Raw genomic sequence first — 16,986 nt, 5'->3', positions numbered from 1 at the left:
AAATTTATATTTATTAAGATTAATACATTTCTGTGACCTCGGCACAAAAACGATTCACGCATAAATTATGCGATAAAAATAAAGCATGCAAAATTCAATAAATATACCTCGTCACCCGTATAATTAACGTCCTTATCTATTTATTACTAATTTATTCGAAAATGACTTTAAAGGTGTTTAGACATGGAGATCGTACACCAGATGTTGTATATCCCAAGTTTCCTTATACAAGCAAAGATTATCTTCCACCAGGAGTGGGAGGATTGACAAATGTAAGTTTTATATGAAGTATGCTAAACAATAATTTAATAACAAAAAAAGAAACATGGATCTCATAAAAAATTAATATAACAGATATATAAAAAATAAAAGTGGAAATTGGATTTTAATTTGTAATAAACTCTCTGATCTGAGATGTCTTATATAAAATATTTTATTTTATTAACTGTAAAACCACTATTATTTGAGATTGTTTCCTTTCTCTGGATCGTTTACAATTTAAATCTTGCACGGATTTGTGAGAATGCAAACATTTTGTATTTCGTTTGAAAAATATTAAACTAAAAATGTCTTAAAAAGATGCGAAGTTATCAATATTTTTGGAAAATTTACTCAAACTTTTAAATTTAATTATATTTATTATTCTGAAAATTTTCTAAAAATATTTGAGGAAATTAATTTCAATTTTAGAGAGAGCACCAGCATTTTATTAAGATTTTTCACTGCGATTAATATTCTTTAAATGATTTGAGGCAGAATTGTTCATTTGTAATTTTTTTTCAATATGATTTAGGATAGCAGTTTAATACTCATAAATCGTGATTTCGCTTTTTAGGATGGGAAAGCCAGAGCCTTTGAACTTGGGCAAATGTTACGAAAAAGATACGGCCATTTTTTGGGATCCACTTACATACCAGATGATGTTTATGCGCGCAGTACAGATTATGATAGAACGAAAATGACGTTACAACTTGTACTTGCTGGATTGTATCCTCCAAATGCTCTTCAACAATGGAAATATGACCTAAACTGGCAACCAATTCCTGCACACTATGTTCCCGAACCGCAAGATGAGTTATTCCAAAGAATATACATATGTGATTCGTAAGATATTCTTAAAAATGCATACATTTTTTATGTCAAGTTAGAATACTAGTTTTATTATAAAGATTTAACTTAGCAAATGAGTCTCAGTATACGGTAAATTTGTCTATTTTAGGCATTGTTAGTAGTGATTCAAGAAATTTGCATTGAATTAAATTTAAATTAAGCAATGACATTAGCAATCAATTAATCGAATTACATTTAAGAGATATTGCTTCAATTATACTATCACAAAAACAAAATTTATTTGCACAAATGTTGATATAGCTTTGCTTGGTATTAATATTTTTAACTCTCACATGTTTCATAGTAAAAATTGCACTATTAATTGACTGAATTTCAATCACGTATAAAGTTCATCTTCTCAATAGTGCCGCGATTGAATTGGTAGGGGAGTAACTTTTCTCGGAAGATATACATAGAATAAAATTTTCTGTTTCTGTTCTGTAGACATATTAAGGAACAGGAGAGAGTAAAGAAGATGCCACATATTACTCAAAGTCTGGCCAGATTCGACGTAATTAAGAAAGAAATGACATATTTGACCGGGTGGAATATGACTGACATATTCGATCTTTACACGCTTTATTGTAATATTATATGCTTAGACTCCATGCATTGGAAAGTACCAGATTGGTCCAGAAGTGCCATGCCCGTTCTCGAAGATTCAACATTAGAAAGTTTTAAAATCATGAATTACAATGAGGTCCTCAGAAGACAAAACGGAGGTAAGATTTTTTTGTTTCAAAACTAAAATTTGAAGAAAGTCGGGAAATTGGAATAAGGAAAGAAACGTGAAGAAAGATAATTTCAAACTCAAATATCTTTACTTTCGAAATTATCTTTCTTTGTTTTTCCTTATTTCATTTTTCTTATTTCATCACGTTTAACTTGTCTTTTTTCTTATTTTATTATTCAAATAATTGATTGGGGTTCTTTCTCTTTCTATCACATTACTCCATCAAACTGGACTTTGATGTGTTACATGGACACTTATCTGGAGTTCTATCTGTTCTCTGAACATTTTACTGAATTGAGGCCGCGCCGTAGAATATTTTTATTTAATTTTTTTTTCATATCTCATAAAAATAACCATCTCTCGAAGAAAGAAGAGCCATTTTTTGATAAAATGTTTACATTCCGTTTAATAATAAAAAAACGTGAGAAGAATGGCACTTAAATAGTGCTAAGAAGTAGCTGCAAATGCCTGTGCGCAACGAGCCTATTCACCCTCGTCAAACTCTAGTAAGCAGACTCCCCGAAGGGAGTCGAATTTCAATTTCAAAAAAAAAATCTATAAATAATTTAGTCTCACTTAAAACTTCTTTTCAAATTAAAAAAAGAATAGTTCGACTTCGATAGACTTCAGGGAGTCTGCCTACTGGAGTTTGACGAGGGTGAACAGGCTCGCTGTGGAAATGCAAGGGCAAATAACACAGAGCGTCATTGCTATTGTTCTCTATTTTTATTATTCAACAAAATAGAAACATTTCATAGATAAATCAAATATTCAAACCTAAATCTTTAAAATTTCAAAGAGGCATTCGCACTGAAATTGCGGTCTAAATAGCCACGGCCTAATTTAAAACCAAATATTGAACACAAATTACTTTCAGGAAATATTTTTAAAATATTTCCAAGATATGTAAAAAAGTATCAACAAATTTTGAAATGCAGAATAGTTCAATTTGTAATGACCGGTAATGATTTGTGTGAGTAGAGACAATACCGAGAAATCCCTAGAATAATTTATATCTGGAAATGGATAAAACTCCTATAAAAAATTAAAATTTACAAACACATTTGCTGCTTTCGCGAAGTTTTCAACTGCTTTGCACCACCAATATTAACATCTAAGAAGGTTACATGTATACTATCAAAATTCCATGCTCAATCTCTTGTACCTCCGGTTCTTCTCATCACATTTCGCGGAGGGAATTCGAATGCAGCCCTAATAATATCACTTAAAACACAAGGCCCGTAAATGATGCTAACCCCTAAGTCCCTAAGGTCTGAAACCATCAGGGCCAAATACAAAACCCTAAAATGGGATAAACATAAGATAATAAAAGGTTGCAAAGGCAAATTGAAAAAACTAATATTAAGAAAATTACACTTTTTTATTTTTAGGAGCACTCGTACGTAAGATTTCTGAAGAAATGTCAGCTGTTAGAAATGTCACTGTTGAAAAAAAGCGTAAAATATTTTTGTATAGTAGTCATGATATTAATGTCTATGCAGTTCTTGCTGCTCTTAAAGTAGTAAAGCCCCATTTGCCAGAGTTTACAAGTGCTGCCATATTAGAACTTCTTTCCATTAATGGAAATTATTACGTGAAGGTAAGTCAAGGTCCAGTCCAAGTTGTAAGAATATTGGAAAATATCTTACATACTATTCTCTTTTTTAAAATTTAAACATTTGAACACAACACATTATGTACTTATAAGAGTAGTAGATAAAATTAAGATTTTTTTGTGGCCTTTCAGGTTTTGCACTACTTAGGTATTCCGGCTGTGATGGAGGAATTGCAGATTCCAAATTGTTCTTCGCCATGTCCATTAGACACTTTCTTTGAGTTGATAAAGAACGTAATTCCATCTGATGAAGAACTGAAATGTAGCTGAAAGAAACCATTATAATTTTTTAGCTGAATTCACAAGCCGTTTAAACTATGAAATTAAATCTTATATTTAGATAGAAAAATTATTGCGGAAAATATTTTTTTTCAGTCTGTTTTTATTTATTCAATGAATATTATAAGAATTTTTTTAAAGATATGAAGTCTGGAGCGGATTATCTGAAATTGAGAAACCAACAAGATTTCACGAGTATATTTCTAAATGAAGTTCGTAAACGAAGGATTTGGCCAATTTTTGATTTAAAAAAATTGACGACGATTTTTCCAAAAGTTTCAGTTTTTTCGGTTCAAAAATTTGGTTTTTCGACCTAATGAATAGATCACTTTGTTCACGTACTCCATATGGAAAAATAATGAAATCTTTTTGGTTTTGTAATCATAGATAATCGCTCCCATAGTTATCATGCTCACAACAAATAACAAGGGGTTAATCCACAAAATACGTGGTCACGTGACGCACATTCTAGAATTCAGTACCGCAAATAAGTTTTGAAGTAAATGCTTTAGGGCAACTAATTTGACATGCAATATTTTTATTTTAATGCAGTAAAATGTAATTGGAGCGAACGAGAAATTTTTCCTGGTGTCTTGCGGTGAAAAATTAGATCTTTCAATGACAGGGATATGATTTTATCAGTAATGCAAGAATTCCAAAATTTAAATAGTTATAGTATTACTAAATTTGTCTGTACAATAATAAATAAAGGAAACAATTTCTTTGTGAAGTGTTAGCTGATATTTAAGGAAATGTTGAAATCATTGGCCAAGAATATTTATAAAAGTCCATACATTGAATGTGAGTTTATTGTAATACAGAAATGAAGTCCAGCGAATGTAATTGCCTCTTTTATTACTTATTTTAGGGGTATTACATAGTTCAATAAAAAATGGCCTTAAAATTCTCTATTGCAATAAACTTGTTGAAGTTTGGGGAAGTATTAAATAGAGTGTTTTCTTAGCTTGATGTAATAATGTGGAATTTTATAATATAAGTGGCATTGACATAAAGGCGACCGGTGGCGATAACGTATTCAATGTTCTGTTCAGAAAAAGATATCAAACCCGAGATTTTACATTTTGTTAAAAGGATACATAAATTTCAACGTTAAAAATCAGCTGCTCCCGAGAGTATTTATTTGGTAGGTTTTTAAAATCGGCCTTAACTTCTAAGTTTTTATAGAATTTTTAGTTTTGCACAAAAATATAAGCTTGCTCCCGAAATGTCAGGGTACTGAATAAGAATACCAAATTGTGCATCGGAAAGAAGTAATCTCTTTCGAGAAAATACAAATTAAAAATCGCGTTACTAAGGTATGGAAGGAATTTATATGTTCAAAATGCACTTAAAAAATATATATAAATGAGCTATACTTTTATTCATCAAATAATAATTTTCTGAAATGTTAATGCTAATAGGTTGAAAAAAATTATAAGCAAAATTAATTAGCGTGGTTTAAATTGTCATCAAGTTTTACCTAACGTTTTATGTACAAAAATTCTTGTGATGATTATATCAACAAATTTTATTCCAAATATCTCCTTTGATAAAGGACTCTTGGTTCAAGATTTAACATTTTAAGAACTTTTCAGCATAAATCTATTTTTCATGAAACTATTGGCTTCGAAGATTTGTTTTCAACTCTCTTCAAAAAGCATATTGCGTACTTTCCTTATCTGTAAGACTTGTGCATTCTTTAACAGCTAATATACATATTTATTATTTAAATTGTAAATTACTTCATTTTATTTTAAACTCAGGCGCCTCTTTGTCCGCTGTTTGCAATAAGAGGTCGCTTTCAATTGATTCACATGAAATTTCTCTGCTAGGTGGCATCACTGGAGAAAGTATTATAGCGTTTTGCTATGTGTGGTTGATAAGGTAGTTTTCCAAAATCGTACGTCATAATCCTTCGAGGCACGTGCACGTGGTCACACCCGATTGGTCACGGTTTGCTCGCTGAGTTTAAATTATATAGATATTCAGATTTAATATTCATAATAAATAATCCAATTATAATGAAAAAGAGTTTATGAATTCTGAGTTCAGAGAAGTAAATCATTCCCAATGATTAATCTCGTCTCTGTCGAGTTAAGAACAATTAATTACTGCACTGTTAATGTTATATCATACATTTTTTAATAACTCGAAGAAGACTTGGATTACAAGACAGTGACACACTATTCGCTAAATATATAAATAACATTTTTAGTTTGTTGTCTAGATTTAAGAAATTTAAGCAAATTTTCTGTTATATATACTGTGACTAATTAATTATTGTATAAATATTATGAAATATATAATATTGTATACAAATAATAAAATCATATTTATACTATTAAAAGTAATATCTTTTCCTTAAAACTAAAGCTTCTTATTACCTTTTTATTAACATTTTTAAACATTGAAAATGCTAAATTAAAGAACAAATCTTTTCTCCTAACATCGGAATTAATCATGTTTTTTGCATGGAAATTGCATTATTTTTTGATCGAGTACTCCAAAATTATAATTTAGGATTGAGAAATTACTTTTGATGCGTTTTCCAATCATTATTACTCATAAATATTAAATCTGAATATTTATATAATTCAAACTCAGCGCGCAAACAGTGACCAATCGGATTGTCGGCGCCTGGTCAACGCGACGCACGCGTAGTTTAAAAATTTCCCAAGATTGGGGACACTGGTCAACTCCAAAGAGTTAGTATGGCAGTCGTTCTCGACTACCGGCGAAGATGGTAGTGGAAGAAAGTTGATTGGTTAGTTTTAATGTTGCTGGGGAACATTAGAAGTTTTTCTTGAGTGATTCTGGTGACGCCTGATTAGTTTTTAGCTCCAGAGTGACGCGCGAAATTTAGGATACAGTGGCTCAGACCAATCGCGGATTTTAAGTAAGGAGGCGAGTTGGTAGACCGCTACTCAGTAGAGCCCGCCTTCTAGCGGCCGATAGAGAGAGGGAAAGAGAGAGATAGAGAAAACTAGACTAAAATGAAGATGATGTCCCGTTGACCAACAAGATGGGTAGCTGCTGCGTTGTTGTTCAGAAGGTGTTGTTGCGTGTTCGTATGGTCAAGAATGAAACAGTCAGTGGAAAATCTGCGGAGATTTCCCTTTACTCAAGACCGTTACTATTCCAGATAAGTACATCGTACCACACCTGAATAATTTTTCATTCATGCTACGGATTAAAAAGCCTTTTTCGAAACTTGACCTGCATAAAGCTTACCATCAATGGCCCATTGATCCGAACGACGTTCCGAAACCACCGTGGTAACATTTGGTTTCTTTGAATACACGTATATGAATTTTGAGTTAGGGAACGCCGGTCAACCTTTCCAACGGCATATTTACTGCGCTTGAGGTGATCCTGAATATGTTTTTATCTATATCGATGAAATTCTCATCGCCTCCTCGAATCACGAGGAACATGAGTTACATCTAAGATAAGTATTTTAGCGTTTGGAGCAACATGCACTACGCATTAAGCCGAAAAAGTGCCCATTCGGAGAATATGCACTCGCATATGTTGGGTAATTTGTTAATCGCCACGGTTGTCTGCTGACTCGGGAGAAATTTCTGGCTATTATACGTTATCCGAAGCCTAGAATTATCTTCGAGGTTAGCCGATTTCTCGTCATGGTTAAGAATGTATGCCCCCCAACCTAAATGAACTTCAACGAGCTTACGCAAGCGCAAACAGACGATGAAAAGCTCAACAGGTTGATAACGGACCCTAGCTGTTCCCTAAACTTTCGCATAATTCGAACCTCACACCTCCGTTTATTGCGACCTTAGGGGCGAGGCTTTACGTTCAGTTATTTCGCTTAATCTTCGGAAACATACATTTGATCTCTTTGACGAGTAAGCTCACCCAAGGGCAAAGGTCACTGACCAAATAATCAGAAAATGATATGTGTGGCCATCGATACACAAAGATATCTGGAATTGGTGTAAATCATGCATAGCGTGTCAACAAATAAAAAAATACATGACTCGACTCTACGCTACCGGCTCAATTCACAAATCCAGACAGTCGCCTTCGGCATGTACATTCGGACATAGTCGGCCCGCTTCCGGAACTCAAAGGTTATAAATACTGTCTGACCATGTCAATGCATCTCCTGCAGAGTTCACGTTCGGTATCACTGTTCGCATCCCTCGAAAGTTTGTCTTGCCTGACGATTTTACGACAGAAGCGCATGTCTTATTAAAAGAATTCCGTGAACAGATGCCTAAGGTAAAATTAATACCTGTGGCTTAGAAATAGAAGTTCAAACCGTTTCTTTTTAAAGAAATAAAATCTTGCACACATGCTTTCCTACGCCTCGGCGCCAGGAAATCTCTCAAATGGCCATATACGGACCCGCACAAAATTATTAACAGAACTTCGGATAGGGTCCATATAATATATGTCAGTGGCACATCCTGACAAGTAGCGGTAGATAATATTAAACCTGCGAATTTCCTTTGATAGTTACTTTTAATATTCCCAAGTGAGTAGAGCATTAATCGCCGTAAGTTTTGTATGTTAAGAAAATTTCATTGTACAGTTGGTGAGAATACAACGGGTTGTATTACTGTTACAAACCTTACAAAATTCCGTTACAAAATTCCTAATATCCGATACTTATCAGAGAACTATCCTTCTAATCAAATGTCATGCATAACGTTTATTACTGGTGAACTACACTGAAGAGTCCACATAAGTGAACCCGGGACAAAACGCATGTAGACGAGAACGACTATCATACTAACTCTTTGGAACCGGTTACGATGTTGGTGGTGGAAATTTCTACATGACGACGTCCTGTGCGAAAGTGAAAATCTATCTTATCACCTCTACATAGCCATATTGCGACATTATATACTCTCTGCCCTAGCGATCTACCTTACCGTGAACTTTAAAAGTGGTTTCTGAAAAAAGTTTTTCTACCGATTCTATGCCATAATCCACTTTTTTATTCTGTCGAGCATTGATTCCTTTTGATAATTATGCAACTTTGTGAATGACTTTTAAAATGTCTTTAGTAAGTTTCTTCAGCTGATGCAGTAAAGTTTAGAACGTGGTCCCTAACAAAATTGGCGAAATTGTATTTTTCATTGACAAGTAAATAGTTACAGACGTAGTTTACAGACGTAGTTTATTTTCAGGTAAAATCTAAACCTAAATTGAAAAATCAACATTCATTAAGACAAGCTTTAAGATCCAATAAAGATTATTAGAAAATGACAAATTCTAATAATAGAAATATGCACTAATTAGATCCAGGAAATATTACTATCGCGTCGTGGAATTATAATAATTTTTCTGTTTTGTATATACTATTTAACAGATATTTTCAAAAGTGAAAAATATGTTAGATAGACAGTTCGAATTAAAAAACGTAATTGTGTAGCATTGTCAGCTTTATTAAAACAATAAAAAGACCAAAGTTGAAATGTTCTAAGCACGCGACATCACCTTTAACTACATACGGCTTTTATACAAGTGATTGCCGCAAACTGAAAAAAAAAAATTATTTACAAATTGTTCTAGTTAACCTTTCTTTATTTCCGTTTAATGTGCATCAGCACACACTTGAAAAATGTCACTTGCCCTTTTACGTGTAGAAAACAATTGACTAAAAAAGTTTACCAGTCAATTAGTGACTAAAATTAATCATCAATTACATAAATGGCCTTCAATAAAATAAAGTTGTGATTTTTGTACTATTATCTAACCTGAATACTCATTTACTGTTAAGCAGTTAACTTTGTTCTAATGAGTCGAAATTACTTTCTTCAAGAATTTATTCTCAAGTCATTATTTTCTTAAAATTATCCACATGAATTGATGAAAGTCTGTCTATTTATGGGTATGTAAATTGAATTTCACGAAACACACATGCTTTGTTTGGCTCATAATTGTCCCTGAAGAAGCGTTTTTGGCCACCACAGTACAGCAAAGTCAGCAGAAAATGATATTCTATATTGCTGCGTGTAATTTTTACAGCTTGTAGTGCTGGAGTGAGCATTTTCGCTGAAACTTCAGAATGAAAATTTTAGCCTTCATCTGGACATCATTTTTCTGCGAACTGCGATATTAACTTTCTTTTTGGCTAACCTATTCGGCCCAGCATAATGTTTAATTTCCGTAAGCATAGACAACTGTGCCTTACATATTCTATGAGTAAAGTGGGGACATTAGAGGGGACATTTTTGGCCGCATTAAAATTTTCAATATTGGTCATATTCTATCATTTTGTATTACGGTGCTATGCTGTCAAAAGATCTTTATCCAGTTGCCCTTCTGCCGTCTTTCAATGTATATAATTATTTAGTTTTGATAATCATGCCAAGTCTTAGTATCAGATAATTTTTTTTCAATTCGATGACTAATTAGTTATTGTATATAAGCTGTTGGCAGAAGCACTTATGATATATCTAAGGTTGAATCATAAAATGTTTTTGCCACTATATGATGAATAAACTAATTGACTAATATATATATATATATTTACATTGAGTGGGTAAACCACACCTACATATTTTTAAAGTAGTGCTGGAAATGTTTGAATTCAACGAAAAAAATTTTTAAAATATATATTTTGTAGTTGAGACAAAAATAAAGTTTACTTGTTTCGCCCAAATAAGTTTAAAAAAAAATAATGGGGGTAGCTACCCCTAAACACTTTTTATATCATGTTTATAATAATATATACTTTCCATGCATAAAAACATTGGGAATTTTGTTTTATTACGATGGATGTAAAATAGAGTCCATCTAACATAAATAGAAAAATCACACGGGGTTAAACCACCCCTAATTATATGTAAAATAGAAAAATAAGTCTAAAATTTTTTAAAAATCTGAAAAAATATGTGTATTATACAAAAAAGAGGATGAAAGTATTTAGGTATTTTTTAGAGAAAAACAGAACTGAAGAGGGTAACTACCCCTACATTGTTTCGCATTATTAACTATTCTAATAAAATTTTGTGCGCATTATGTTTAGAGTTTGATTAATTTTAAGGTGAGCGAGTAAAGTTGTCGCGTTTCACCAAATTTTTTTTTAACTAATGGGGGTAGCTACCGCTAAGCACTTTTTATTTTGTGTCTATGACGATACATACTTTCTATACATGAAAAATTGGAAAATTTGTTCTTTAAAGATGGAAGTAAAATAAAGTCCCTCCAACATGAACAAAAAAATTGCAACGGGATAAACCAACCCATAATTATGTATAAAATAGCAAAATAAGTATAAAATTCAGCGAAAAAAAATCCGAAAAAAATATGTGTCGCATACACAAGAAAGGATAAAGGGGTCTAGGTACATTTCAGAGATAAACAGCATTGCAGAGGTAACTACCCCAAAATTGTCTCGCATTAGTAACCTTTCTCATTAAATTTTGAACAATAATGTGCCATTGTGCATTCTGTGATAAATTTTATCTTGCGAAAAAAACAAGGTGATTTAAACCAAAATAGAAACTGTTCCGTTCAATGATAAAATTGAAAAATTACAGCCATGACCCGAATAATGTATGAAACCTTGCAATATAAATACATCGGAATTCGAAAGAAAATTTATTTTCAGTCTAGTTTTCAACGCCGTTACTCTGCAAAACTTTTCAACCTTTCTACAGGTTTAAAAATGAAAGTGAATCCTTCGGATGTTATAAATTGACTGCTTGCTACATTCCAAACATTCAATATAAAAGAAACTCCAATAAACACGAGGGAAATTGAAATGAAAGAATATTTTGAAGAAGTTTTCTTGGATGCCATGGAAGAATTTGAAGGGGTGGAGATAATGGTTGAAGTGTCCTTAGATTTCCAAGAACCTTTTAAAAATGTAGATGCACAAATCATAGAGGATGATGTTCAACACCATATTCCTGATCCGCATTTTTCACCTACGGATAGATGCACAAAAGATGAGGAAGGAATATCATACGACTATAAATTAAGAGCAGTCAAATATTGGAGAAGTGGAAAGAAGAAAAATTTAAGTCTTGAAAGTGTTCAGCAAAAATTCAGAAAAGTTCTTTCAGTAAGAAAATTGAGACGTTGGGCCCATACTCTCTAGGATATGTGACATTACATTAGAGAATTTAAAAAAGCAGATAACGGGCTAATTATTCCTGATAAAGACATACGCAGGTGGGCATTACAAACACAACAAGAAATTGACCATGAAGATTTTCGCTTCCGCGCTTCTCGAGCATGGCTTGCTAAATTTAAAATCAAACACAGAATCGTTTTTAGAAAAGTAAACCGGTTTGTTACCAGAAAGACACTGGGAAATGCTAACGATTTGAAAACGAAGGTGGATAAATTTGTAGCTAGTGTAAAGCAAGAGATAGTGAATGTTGGAGTACAGAATCTTTATAATTCAGATTAAAGTGGCTTTCATTTGGAAATTCATTCCAGGAGAACTTTAGCTGTTGAAGGAAAAAAAAAGGTGGAATGCGTTGTTCAGTCTATTTCGTCCAATACCCATAGTTACACTATCCAACCACTAATGTCTGTTGACGGGATACTTCTTTCAACCTCTATTTCTAGTTCTAAAAGATTATGCCGTTTTCTTCTCCAGCTGGGATATCTTTCCATGAAATAGAATTCCAGCAGGAACAAAAAAATGGTGTTCTTTTCTTTCGATTCACCGTTGCGAAGCTGTTTAGCCATTTTCAAACGGTTCGCGCCAGTGATACTGGTATTTTACCCCCATAATGAGCGCACCGACTGCGCGCGAAGGAAGTGGGGGTCCAAGGATAAGACCAGTCGCTGCGCGGTCAAGTCAGTGCTCGTAACATGAGCCCCGAACTCTTCTACACATTAATCGAAAATTTTGTTATTTAAAGTTTATTAAAATAATAAAATTAATTTTATTGCAGAGAAATGTTAAAATTTTGTCCCAGTTATGTTATAAATATTGTGCAGAATATTTTCATTTATATTTGGGTGAAGTGAAATTTCAAATCAAACAATGATTTTGGAACTGGAAGTGACAGTCAGTTCTCACTTCGTCTACGACAAGTACGGGTCAGACGCAAGGCCGCTGCGAGCAAAATACGCAAGTTCTGGTCAACGCCACTGCCATTGCTATTTGAACATAAAAAAGAGAAAACCCTGCACGATTTAATAAAGCGATTGTACAGTATACAGAATAAAACAAGTGTTAACCCACTAGAAGAAAAGGAAAACGAAATAAACATTTTTTTCGCCATTTCCTTGCTTCATTCGTTTCGCAACCCTTCCTTCTTAAAATTCCCAAGAGTCTCCCCAACGCCATGGAGAAGGATATCTGCCAGCCAGGCAGGAACAACCTAACTCTTCCTCAAGGTATAATGAGTATCTTCTACAAGGGAAAAAAAGGCTAGGGAAAATAGACCGTTGTCTCATCACTTCACCCTGATGAATTCTAAATAGGGGGGAACTTATTCGTTATTCATATGAAAATCTTCTATAATTCTTGGGCTCATTATTTATTCATTCTATTTATACTGTTTTTCCTTAAATTAGCGCCGGAATCTCTCTTCGTGGAGAGGGTACAGCACGGGTCTAAGTAAACAAAACTTTTAATAATTAAATTGTTTTTTCCTTAACTTAGCGTCGGGCTCTCTCTTCGCCGAGAGGGTTCAGCACGGATCAACTTAACCGAAATTATTATTAATTTATAGGTTCCTCCAACTTAGCGCTGGACTCTCTCTTTGCCGAGAGGGTGCAGCACGGATCAACTTAGCCAAAATATTAATTTATTGATTTCTTTAACTTAAGCGCCGAACTCTCTCCTCGCCTAGAGGGTTCAGCTCCGGTTTAATGAACCAAACTGCCCTTCAGTAACTCAGTGATTAGAAACAACAACTTTCCCTTTCAATGAATATGGCCCCCCATTTCCCCTCTAGGTAGGCGAGCCTACGAAAAAAAAGAAGAGGAGGAGTCTGGCTCAGCGATGGACAGCTAGGCGCCAACGGGCAATAGTTTAGCAACTTGCTAACCATGGGCAGCACGTACCGTTGCCACTGAAACGACGTGGCAGAAAGACGAGTAAAGGTAACTGTTCGGGCCAAATTCATCCTAACGTCTTCTCCTCAGGTATCAACGTCTTACCAGAACTCCCCCTAAAAGAAACCCTACAACTTTTTAATTCCCCTATCTCCCCGGCGAAAGTCACGACTGCCTCCCTAGGCTTCGCCCAACAAACAACCGGAGAAGAAGAAGATGTTTTGACTCTACTGCCCTCGCCCTTCGAGCTTTCTCCGATGAAAAGCCCTTACTCTCGCCAGAAGAAATGTTCTTCACCGACCCGACCAGCATCCAGCCCAGGCTTTCCTGGACAGCGGTACCTGGGCCGAAATTACCGTGCCCTTAGGGTCAAACTGATGAGGACGAGCCCAGAAGACCAAAAAACCGTGCAACAGCGCCCGAAAAAGGCCTGAGAAGACGCGCACTTAACCCAATAAATACTGGATTCAGAGGATCGCAAGAGGCCCCGTCCTAATAGTAGGAAGATCATCCATGATAAACTACCCAACAAGAAGAAATTGCAGTCTCCTCTCTGGCATCGTACTGGCAGGTCCAGCAAGTTATGCTCGCCAAATGCATGCTCCCCCAGAAAGCGGCAGGTTCTGGCCCAGATCCATAGAGGGATTGATCAATCTCAGGCCACGGACATATCAACCCCTCAGGACTAACTTTATCCTATCCTAAACAACGTAGTCTCAAGAATCCCCAGCGGTTCAAATCAGTGGTCGTCCGACCATCCACCTCGGCGTTAGCTCGTTGCAGCCTGCCCTAAAATAAAAAAAAGAACGAAGGGACAGAAGGTCTCTTATGTTCTCAAACCGCACCTTCAGTTGTATGCGACCAGATATATACAAGTATGTGATACCCCCCCCCCCCTTCCAACTTCTTTTGATATATTATATTTATGTTACCAGAATTATTTGGTGGAATCTTCATTTCGCCAGCCTTTTAATAAAGAACTCCTTTTTATTTGTATTTCATGTTCGGGTATCAAATTTTGGCAGATAACTTGGCCTCCTTTTTTGTGAAAAAAGGATTGGTGCTGGAAAGCACCACGGATCCAGTCTGACTAGTCACCTCTAAACTAACTGACTCTGGTTCAATGACGCCCCGCACTTCGACACAGGGGAATTTGCGGAACCGCGTGATCGCCATCATTTCACCTCCAACCACTTTTGGGAGTGAGATTAAACACTTGGGGACGCGCGACGCCCCCTTACTTAAGGCAAATGCCATTGAAGGTAAATCGAGCAGTATGGAGAATCAACTTGGAATTTCTTTACGAGACTAGAACTTTCTAACTCACAAACCTGGATCATCAAACGACCAATTCAGAAATTCAGATAAACTTCCACCTGAAAATCCAACTTCAGATCAGCCTACTGGCACGAATGCAAATCTATCTACAGGTTCGGACATGTATCAACTCAGACAGTTAGTTTCGTACGCTCAACCACAGCGAACTCAGTCATAGCAGGCTCTATCACAGGTTGCCTAACCGCAGTATGCTCCGCCAGTGTACTCAGACCCAGCAGGCTCAATCACAGGCTACTCAACCGCAGTACGTCCAACCGCAATATACTCTGCCACAGTATATTAAACCCCGGCAGGCTCAATCACAGGCTCCTCAACAGCAGTATGCCCAATCACAGTATATTCAGCCATAGCCGGTTCAGCCCCAGTATGTTCAACCTCAGTACGCTCAACTGCAGTGTACTGAGTTACAGGCGGGCCAACTTCATTATGTCTGTCCACACTACGGACAATCACCATATAAACCACCTAGGAACCCCCAGGCCCAGCCTGATCCACTACAAGCCTGGAAAAACTGGCAGAATCTCATGGCAGGAATGAGTGAACCGACACCATGAATGCTGGAGTTTTACGGTAAGGACCATGAGGATCCAAACTTTTTCCTACGAGAAATGGAAGAATATTTCACGAGTACATATATTCCAGCAAGTCAACGAACTAACGTGGCAAGCCAAGCTTCACACGGCAATGCGGAGAAGTGTTGGGAAGTAGACAGAGGCTTGAACTTCGAATGGTCAAAGTTCCGAGACCTGCTCGACAGGCAATTAAATGCTCATGCAACCATTGGAAGACCATAAGCTCAACTGTACTCCCAACGACAGACTGAGAAGGAGCCAGTAGAAGTCTTTCTGCAGAAGAAATTTTTGCTCTTCCAGAGACCTAATGAGACTGAAGAGGTAAAAGTGCATGCCTTAATGGAAATGTTTAAACCAGGCATCCGACACGCAATCCGGGCATCAAATCCCACGGATTTTGCATCCTTATTATCTAGGGATATCGAGGCCGAACGAGATGACGATGAATTCTTTCGGGCACCACCCAGTAAGGAGGAAAGAAAGACACTCGGCACCCTTATCGCCAACAATAATTTTCCGAATTGCTGGTATTGTCCCGTAATGCACTTTAATCCGGATTGCGAAATTCACAAGAAGAAACCAGTGGAACGTTCTCAATAAGTGGAACGTTCTCATCCTGCGGAGCGTACTTGTCAAGAGAGAAGAACCGTGTCAAACCCAGAAAATTAGCGAAGGGCGGTGGACAACCCGGCCAACGCCCAAATCTCACGCTCATCTCCCTCTACCTGAATCAACGAGATTTTCGATAACTGTCACGGGTTATGACTAACCTGCATGATCAGCGAATACCGGGTATAGACACAGCTATCCAGAGGACCATTATCGACATTCCCGACAAAAGAATGTACGCCGGATAAGATGAACGATTCATGATCTATTCTATGTAACGTTTAGCGGATCCCGAACGAACAGTGGTCGACTCGGTTGAATACTTACATAATTTTTCTTCAGAGTTCACTAATCAATTCCACGACTTAACTGATAAATTCCGAAACTAACACAAACACGATCCATCTCTTACAGGATTTAACCTACGGATGAAAAGTCTTAATGCTCTCCCGTGGTGCTAGTCAAGACAAAGGACAGAAAAAGGAGATTCTGTGTGGATTATCGAAAATTTAATTCAATCTCTCAAGATGGAACTCATACATTGCCCTGGACCAAGATTTATTCAAAGAATCGGGAAATGTGAGCATTTTTAAACGCTGGATCTACGTCAAAGCTGTTGGCAAGTGCGTATGCATCCGGAAGCCCAGAAATAGGCAGTATTCGCCATTCCGACTAGGGCAACTACCAGTTTCGGGTGATGCCTTTTGGGCTTAAAAATGCCTCCCACACCTTCC

General features: G+C 36.0%; 1 protein-coding gene across 1 annotated transcript; it reads left to right on the top strand.

Moving 5' to 3' along the window:
• The first annotated feature begins 178 nt into the window (after positions 1 to 178).
• On the top strand, positions 179 to 3,764 carry LOC117173219 (venom acid phosphatase Acph-1-like). The gene is made up of 5 exons (XM_033361673.1): positions 179 to 272; positions 836 to 1,104; positions 1,555 to 1,832; positions 3,235 to 3,443; positions 3,591 to 3,764. Exons 2-5 carry the CDS (start codon positions 869 to 871, stop codon positions 3,726 to 3,728), a joined length of 861 nt encoding a protein of 286 aa, XP_033217564.1. The 5' UTR covers positions 179 to 272; positions 836 to 868; the 3' UTR covers positions 3,729 to 3,764.
• Positions 3,765 to 16,986: the final 13,222 nt, after the last annotated feature.

Source organism: Belonocnema kinseyi, chromosome 5 (genome assembly GCF_010883055.1).
Source record: "Belonocnema kinseyi isolate 2016_QV_RU_SX_M_011 chromosome 5, B_treatae_v1, whole genome shotgun sequence".
Classification (NCBI taxonomy): domain Eukaryota; kingdom Metazoa; phylum Arthropoda; class Insecta; order Hymenoptera; family Cynipidae; genus Belonocnema; species Belonocnema kinseyi.
The sequence above is the reverse complement of the archived record's forward strand: the minus strand, read 5'-3'. Positions and strand labels throughout refer to the sequence as shown.